This window comes from Bos indicus x Bos taurus, chromosome 17, assembly GCF_003369695.1.
Source record: "Bos indicus x Bos taurus breed Angus x Brahman F1 hybrid chromosome 17, Bos_hybrid_MaternalHap_v2.0, whole genome shotgun sequence".
NCBI lineage: Eukaryota > Metazoa > Chordata > Mammalia > Artiodactyla > Bovidae > Bos > Bos indicus x Bos taurus.
In genome coordinates, this window is record NC_040092.1 from 5613108 (window position 1) to 5622029 (window position 8922).

At 48.5% G+C, this 8922-nt stretch overlaps 1 protein-coding gene across 1 annotated transcript in view; it reads left to right on the top strand.

Moving 5' to 3' along the window:
- Positions 1 to 3479, top strand: part of MN1 (MN1 proto-oncogene, transcriptional regulator) — a 49674-nt gene extending 46195 nt beyond the window's left edge. Inside the window, exon 2 of the mRNA XM_027566432.1 lies at positions 526 to 3479. Within this exon, the coding sequence (XP_027422233.1) occupies positions 526 to 707 (182 nt within the window). The 3' untranslated portion in view covers positions 708 to 3479. The remainder of the gene's footprint in view (positions 1 to 525) is intronic.
- The last annotated feature ends 5443 nt before the right edge of the window (positions 3480 to 8922 follow it).

The window sequence follows — 8922 nt, forward strand, 5'->3', positions numbered from 1 at the left end:
TCATAAGGGGGTTCCCAGCACATAGCAGCCCCTTAGCAAATGTCTGTCTAGCGGATGACAAGAGAATGGGTTATATTCTAGACCTGAATGATCCTCCCCACTCTTATTTAATTCATTGCATCTGATGAACTCCTACATATCCCTCAATACTCAGTTGAGATATGCCTCCTCCAAGAAGCCTTCCTAACTTACTTCAGGAGCAGTTAATATTGTGGGAACTCTAGTCCATCAGAGATGGGCAAACTCTGAGTTTATCCTGCCTAACTCTTCTATTTTCCAAGGTGGTGGAGAAAAACAGACCCAAGAGGGAGGGGTCTTCCCTTGGCTAAAGTGTGACAGCCCAAGTCAAAGGCAACAGCATGAGGGTTCAAACCAAGCGACTTTAGATCTCCTTGGGCTGTCTTTAGGCACAAAAAAAGGGCCTGGACTTGTCCTGTCCTCCTGCCTCTGCCACTCTGTCCCCATCAGGGCCTCTTGCAGAGTCAAGCAAGCAGCTAACGTTCTGTCTTCCTTCTTTCTCTGCAGCCCACGACCTCCCTGCGAACAAGGCCTCGGCACCCCAGCCCGGCAGCCATTTGCAGTGCCTGTCTGTCCACTGCACAGACGACGTGGGTGATGCCAAGGCCCGAGCCTCTGTGCCCACCTGGCGGTCCCTGCACTCCGACATTTCCAACAGATTCGGGACATTCGTGGCCGCCCTGACTTGAAGTGACAAGAAATACCCCCTCCCCCAACCAGGCCCTCCCTTCCCCCTTTCTCTCTCCTCTCCCCCCTTCACCTGACCCCGCCCCTACCTGCCCCCACCACGTGAATTCGAAAGGGCCACTATTGCTGAGTGGGTGATTTCTTTTTTTCTAGGTTGGTACCTGCTTAGTGGCATATGGACCGGAAGGGGTTAATTTAAAGGGGGAAAAAAAAAAAAACCTCAAAAATTTTTTTTTAAAAAAGAAACTCTGTCTGCCACGGTATGTTACCAGTGTTAACCCTTCTGCAGTTAGCAAACTTTTGCTGAAGCATTTTCTTCCTGCTAGATAATTCCCATTTTTTTTTTCTGTAATCTTGGCATACGTTTTTTTAGATGACCTCTTTCCTTGTTTTATTTTCGTGCTGCTGTATGTCCAAGTATTGTTATTTCATAATAAGACAAGAGTTGCTTTCCTTTTTAATTCTCTTTTGGTCTTGTTCCTCCCTACCTTCTTTTTTTTTTTCTTTTTCCTTTTGCTTTGTTCACTGCTTATTAAAATGGAAATCCTGGAGAATAGTAGTTCTGGAATATTGCCGGGTGAGAGTCAAATTGTCATCACAATATTATATATTGACACCCAACTGTCATCAGTCAGGCAGGAGCCAAACAATTAATGCCCCCCTTAGGTATTCCGCCTGAGATTTTGTTTTGTCTGTTCCCTAAGAAAATAGACATATATATTTTCATTCCTACAAGCACACGCTCAGCCTTCAGCTCCGTTCTCTCTTTTGCTGGGAGCTGCCTTTCACTGCGATGGAGGTGATGACGTGTCCAGCCTGCTTCTGTGGGAAGCAGTTGGAATATTCGACTGTGGTGTTTTCTCTCCTTTTCTGGGCCTCTGCACCAACGCCCAGGCCCTGAATTTTCACGCTGTGCGGAGCATCCCTGGTCCACACGGGGATGGTGGCAGGCTCCCGCTCTGCTCTGGGCCAGGTCGGCTGGGTCTGGGGTGTTGGAGCTGAAGGGTCAGGTCTCAGCCTTGACTTTTCCCGACGTCTGTGGCCAACCAGGCATCGGGGCCAGAAGGAGTGGTTCCTGGGTCATCCCCCACTTCTCCCCGTTCTGGGCCGCCCCCGCATCCCTGGGAGGGCCCAGCACTTTTTGGAGGAGCTGGTTGAGTAAAGGAGCCCCCAGGCTCTCTTGGCCAAGCCCCCTTCCTGCCTCCCAGCCTGTGTGTCTTCTTTGGAGGAGTTTGCAGATTCCCGAGGGCTAGAGAGGAGAGAAAGGGACTGCAACAAGTGACTTTGATTCTTGGCCTTTTTCTTTTTTTAAAACCCCAGAATCCCCTCTCCCGCTTTTGGTGTAATCTTAGCCTGCTGCAAAACCAGAGCCATGTCCTGAGCATCTCCTGAAGGAATGACTTCTTTGAGCAGAGGTGAAGGAGTGGCTGGGTGAGCAGGGACCCAGCTGAGGCCTCTTACCTGGTGCTCCCAGAGCAGCCGTCAGTGGAGGCCCGGCGCGGGCAGGGGAGGCTGTCTTTGGGTGCTGCTGATGACCGCAAAGGGCTTGTGTGATTCACGGGGGTGGTGGGGGTGGCCCAGATTCCAGGGTGGGCCAGCCAAGGAGTGACTGACACCACGTCACCCAAATCTGTAACTCTTCTGCTCAATTTCAATTTCTGAGCATCTTACTAAATGCTCCATTTTGAGCTTCACGCCCCCTCCATCCTTCCCCCTACCCCTGCCCCATGTCCCCAGAGTTTTCAGACCCGGCTTTTTTTTTTTTTAAGCAAGTGACCTGAAGGCTTTGCGCTCACCATACAACACCCACATTGTTTATTTCAAAGAACTTTTTAGCAAAGGGAGAAGAGCATCCAGAAAAATCTGGCTCTTTCCACTTCCCCCTCCTCGTCTTTCCTCCTGCTGGCCCTTTTGGCTCGGGGTCTGAGTCTGGACCGTCTGAAGTTCCTGCATGGGCAGTTTGACCTGGGTTGGCCCCGGCCCCTGCAGAAGGCAGGCGGGAGCAGCTGGTGTGGACTGATCAAAGAGAAGAAGGTGGGAGCTCACCCAGTGAAGGAGAGAAAGGGGCAGGGAACCTCCCCTCCTGCAGTGGGCTGCGGGAGGGCCAGCCATGGTCCGAGCGAAACTCCACGCCCCCTCTGATTCCGCAATGTACAGCTGTTTGAGAGCTTCATCCTTTTATTTCTTAAACAGGAATGATTTCTCCTTAATTGCTTAAGGCCGGGGAGCCAAGTGTCTTGACTTCTGTCTTTGACTTTCCCTGCGTTGAGGCCATCAGCTCATGGTCCTGGCAACCTCGGAAACCCCTGAAGTTTTCAACTTTCTCGCTCCCCACGACCCCAGAATGGAACAGCTTTAAAAATAGCCTTAAGCAAAAGGATGTTATTTCACTAGATTTGGTTTAATGGAAAGAATAAAAGTAAATTAAAAACACACCCAACCCACGAGACTCCACAAACACTGGTAATCGGTACTGCATAGCAAAACTCTTCGGGAAAGAATATGAAAACGTTATTGCACATGTAAAATATGGAAACTTAACTCTGCTGTGTGTTAGGCAATCCTGTAATCTTTTTTGACTCTTAAAAGAAATTCATTTCTGAAATGCTTGGTTGGAAGACTGTGACAATAGCTCATGAAATTGAGTGTTATTTTTTTCTTTCTTTTTTTAAAAAAATATGTAAAGTGCAGTCTTCTGTATTCATGCATATTGTATATACCTGTATATGTTTTCCTGAGCAGCTAAATAACAATAAATATGACGTTAATGGTGACTGTGGTACATTTGTGGGCGGGGCTTGCCTTATTTTTCCCCATCCCCTCCCCTTTTACCTGGTCATTGTTTTACTCAGTTGTGTCCCACTCTTTTTTTGGGGGGGGGACCCCATGGATTGTAGCCTGCCAGGCTCCTCTGTCCAGGCATGGAATTCTCCAGGCAAGAATTCTGGAATGGGTTGCTATTCTCTTCTCCAGGGGAACTTCCTGACCCAGGGATCAAACCCAGGTTTCCTGCACTGCAGGCAGATTCTTTACCATCTGAGTCACCAGGGAAGCCCATGGAGGATGGGAATGTGGGTCTGGATGCTGTAGTGTGTGTGTGTGTGTGTGTGTGTGTGCGCGCCCGCGTGCCCACGTGTGCATTGATGCTGTTCTAAGTTGGGTCAACTCAGACCCTCTCTCTGTGGCAGAGGAGGCCCACGTGTGCATTGATGCTGTTCTAAGTTGGGTCATCTCAGACCCTCTCTCTGTGGCAGAGGAGGGGCAGCTGTCCTGTGCACTCTGGTGTATTTAGCGTTGTTCCTGGGCTCTGCCCACCAACTGCCAGCAGCATCTCTTCTCCCCCCGCTTCCCTTGCAACAACTCCAAATGTCTCCAAGCATGGCTCAGTGTCTGTGCAGGACGTGAGCCCCTGGAGCTGGGAACCACTGGTGCAGGAGGGAGGCAGGGGCAAGGGGCTGCGCTGGGTGGTGGTTATTCTTTTGGGCCCCAGTGTTCAGGTCCCAGGAAGCTTCATTAACCTCTGGCAGGTTTCACAGGTGCTCGGCGCCTCTGTTTCCTCATCCACCATGTGAGCGCTCGTGGAGTCGTTCTCGGAGACAGTGCGTGTGGACGCAGCACATGGGCGGGCTCCAGATACGGAAACTGTTAGCGTCATGTCGATCAGCTCATGGTGCAGCTGATGGTGTTTTGGAGGTGGGCGGTTCTGCATCGGGGGCTGCTTCCTTGGCAGCCCTGGGCCATGGACAAGTGGTTTACCCCACCTCCATTTTCTCATCTGTGTGTATGTGTGGGTGTTAGCTGCTCAGTTGTGCCCAACTCTTGGCCAACCCGTGGACTGCAGCTCGCCAGGCTCCTCTGTCCGTGGGATTTTCCAGGCAAGATACTGAAGAGGGTTGCCATTCTCTTCTCCAGGGGATCTTCCCAACCCAAGAATTGAACCCGGGTCTCCCACTTTACAGGAAGATTCTCTACCGTTTGAACCACCAGGGAAGCCCTTTCTTATGTCTAAACTGGAGCAAATGAAGGAATTCCCTGGTGGCCTAGTGGTTAGGATTCTGCACTTTCACTGCCATTGCCTGGGTTCAATCTCTGGTCTGGGAACAAAGATCTTGAAAGCTGCAAGGCACGGCCAAAATAAATAAATAAAAATTTAAATAATAAATAAAATGGAGTAAATCACATCTAGCTTGAAGTTTACCATGAGCACTAGCTCACAGGCCCTGTAACACTCTGGCTGTCCCAAGGGAAGAAAGATGAGAGAATGATGAGCACTGAAGGATGGGCATTTGAGAGCCTTCAGATTGATGTGAAACGAATGGATGATAAAGTGAAGGGGTTCACATCTCCGAGGATTCATTAACCAAAAGGATCACTGACTGGCATATTGAGGGGAAGGCATGGGATCCTGTGATACCGATGGGGCTTCACACTGAGGTGTGTGTTGGCCCCGAGGAGGGCAGGGTGGGACTCAAGCTTCAGGCTGGTGCATCTGGCAGGTTGGTTTTTCCATATTAACAGAAACACTGTCTTGCCATCGACTGGATAATGAATGGGTAAACAAAATGTGATATATTCATACAATGGAATATTATTTAGCCATAGAAACGTGAACTTTGAAAATATTGGACTAAGTAGTCTGACACAAAAAGTCCACAGATTATATGATTCCATTTATATGAAATGTCTAGAAAAGGCAAAGCCATAGAGACAGAAAGTTGTTGTTCAGTCACTCAATCGTGTCCGACTCTGCGGCACCATGGACTGCAGCACGCCAGGCCTCCCTGTCCGTCAGCAACTCCCGGAGCTTACTCAAACTCATGTCCGTTGATTCGGTGATGCCATCCAACCATCTCATTCTCTGTCGCCCCCTTCTCCTCCTGCCCTCAATCTTTCCCAGCATCAGGGTCTTTTAGAAACATCAATGTATGTTGTTCTAAGGGAGAAAACTCATAAAATGTGTCTGTTTAATTAATTGTAAATACTAGTGAGAGTATAAAGTAAGCAAAGGCTTAGAACACACTCTGCACATTAAATAGTCGCTAGTCACACAGGGACTGTGGGAATGCCCGTGGAAGAGTCCTAGCAACATCCCCGGACAATCACCACGAATCAGTGCTACCAGCAGAGGACCCTCAGGGTCCCCAGCTCCCTGCTGGAGGGGCGTCTCAGCTCAGAGCAGGCAGTGAAACAACACTGATTGCTGAGTAGTATTTCATCCTATGGATATACCACTGTCTGCCCTTGCATTTACTGAGGAGCAAAACTAGTGTAAAGATCTGTGTACAGGTTTTTTTTGTGCTTGTATTCTTGGTCGCTCATCCCCATGTCCGACTCTTTGCGACCCCATGGACTGTAGCCCGCCAGGCTCCTCTGTCTGTGGGATTTTCCAGGCAAGAATGCTGGAGTGGGTTGCTATTTCCTTCTCCAGGGGATCTCCCCGACCCAGGGATCGAACCCGGGTCTCCTGCACTGCAGGTGGATTCTTTATCGTTGGAGCCACCAAGTTTTTGGGTGGGTCATATAAGAGGTGTAGGTTTTCCTTCTTAAGAAACTGTCAAACCATTTTTCAAAAGTGGTTGTGCCACTTTGCATTCTCATTGGTGACATCTGAAAGCTCTGTCACCAGGAAGTGACGGAGGATGTTAGAAGGATAGCTTGCCTTCTAACATCCTTGGCAACACTTTTTACTATCTGTCTTTTTAACTTGGCCATTCTAGTGTGTGTGTGGTGATATCTTACTGAGGTTGTAACTTGTATTTCCCTAATGATGCTCTGTGTATTTTCATGTGTTTATTTGCTTCCAGAATATCTTTTTTTGGTGAAATGTCTGTTCAAATCCTTTGCCCAATTATTTGTCCAATTGCTTGTCTTTTTGTTATTGAATTCTAAAAATTCTTTATATATTCTGGACACCAGTCCCTGCTCCGTGTGTTGCAAATATTTTCTTCCAGTCTGTGGTTTTTCTTGTGGTGTTCTCTGAAGTGCAAGCGTTTAAATATTCCACAAGTTCCACGAAGTACATTTCATCAAGTTTCTCTTTAGGGCAAAAGCCACCTGTGTCTTCCCTGGGATTCTGCTTTCTTCTAGTAGCTTTATGGTTTCATGTTTGGCTTCCACGTTGAGCTTTCCATAACACATTTGGATTGAGGTTTGCATATGGCCTGAGGCAAAGGTGAGGGTTCTTTCTCCATGCTTCCAATGCAAGAGGTGCAGTTTCAATCCCTGGTCAGGGAACTAAGATCCCACATGCAGCACAGGGCAGAAAAATAAAAACAATAAAAAAGAGTTCTTTATTTCTAGAATATTCCATTGTCCCAGCACCATTGGTTGAAGAGATTTTTCCATTCCTCCATTAGGCTGTTTTGGTACCACTGTTGAAAATCATTTGACCGTATTTATAGGGGTTATTTTTGAACCCTCTATTCTACTGATTTTGTTCCCCTCTTCTGCTACATGTATAAATATTAAGCTGGGGTGGAAATTTTGGTAAGTTCTTTCTGAAGAATGGACAAGAGAGGGAGTCTAGAAGAGATTATAGTGTGTCCTCCATAATTCTAAAATAAATTAGAATTTGTTTGCCTTGAGGGACTTCTCTGGAGGTCCAGTGGTTAAGACTTTGCCTGTCCATACAGGGGGTGTGGGTTGGATCCCTGGTCGGGGAGCTAAGATCCTGCATGTCTCGGGGCCAAAAAGCCAAAACATAAAACAGAAACAATATTGTAACAAATTCAGAAAAGACTTTAAAAATGGTCCACATAAAAAAATCTTAAAAAAAAAAAACGCGGCTGCAGTTTAGTCACTAAGTTCTGTCCGACTCTTTGGGGCCCCATGGACAACACGGCAGTGTCACTGTTTCCTGCTGAAGGCCCCCCCGGCCTGAGAACGTCTGTCTTTTTTGAAAATGAGGTCAACTTGCCCTAGAGAGAGATGTTAGAGACGGAGTAGCAGTGAGCGGAGACATCCTCCTTGCAGCAATGGAAAGGGCTTGGAGAGAGTTGAAACAGGAGTGACTTCATCACTAGGAGGCTGGGGATTGCTCAAGGCTCATTTGGGCACCTCATGTGCCATCCTGCCCCAGACTTCCCAGAAATGTTGCTCAATCTCTCTATTTTACACGCGAAGACTCGAAGGCTCAGAATGTCCAGTTCAAGGTCAGGCATCCAGGCAGCCACAGAGCCAGAACCAAATACCCTGCCTCCTGTCACTAACTGTTCCTTGTCTTCAGACGGAGTCCCAGGCTAACTGGAGGACAGGGCAGCGCCACGCAGAAGTTTGTTTTGTTCAGTTCAGTATCTGCAGCGATTGGCACAAGGCCTGGCACACAGTAGGACTGCACTAGATACAGGCTGAATAAAAGGGGCCCTTGGTGGCTCCCACTTTCTTGCTCTAAGCCCCTCTTGTTGGGTTAATGGATGGAGAACAGGGCTCATGTCTGGGGGATGAGAGCTGATTGCTAAGACTCAGACTCTGGCTGATGTATAAATACACTTCCAGTGCCACTCATGGCTGTGGTGACAAAACCCACAGCAGGTCTTGAGTGAATTCTATTAGGAGACTAATACAGCTGGGAAAGGAATTAGGGATGGCTTAAGAATGCCTTGCTGAAGAAGGCCGGGGGAAGAGACTGAGAAAGTTGGGGAGCAAGCCAAGCAGATATCTGGACAGAGTGACAGCATGTGCAAGGGCCCCGTGGTGGTCAGGACGACCACATTTCAATGGGCCCAGAGTTTGTAGAGAGGCAGAGCAGCAAGGGGCTTTCAGAAACTGGTCCCTGTCCTCCAAACCTCTTCCTCTGGTGCATCTGAAGACAATAACTGAAAAAGCACCCTCTCTGTCTCCCTGTTCTCTCCTGGGCTCCCAGAGTTTGCATTCTGACTCCACTTGCTACCTGATTCCCTGGGCCTGATGCATGTCCCAGGGTCTCTGAGTCTCTGGCTCTCCTCAAAGTTCACTGGTTATCAGCCATTCCCCTCACTTAATTTTACTGAAGGAAGTGATACAAAGATCTGTGTGATATCTGTGTGTGTGCAGGAGGCTGCCAGGCCCAAAGGGACAGCACCAAGGTCTGAGGATGTGGGGAAGGGAAGCCTCCTGGAGGCTCCAGGGAAACAGCTGCGATGCTCCCTGATGTGAGCTGGGGAGCTCTACTTTTTCGATCAATGGTTTGGGGTGCTCAGTTGCTCAGTCGTGTCCAACTCTGCAACCCCAAGGACCATA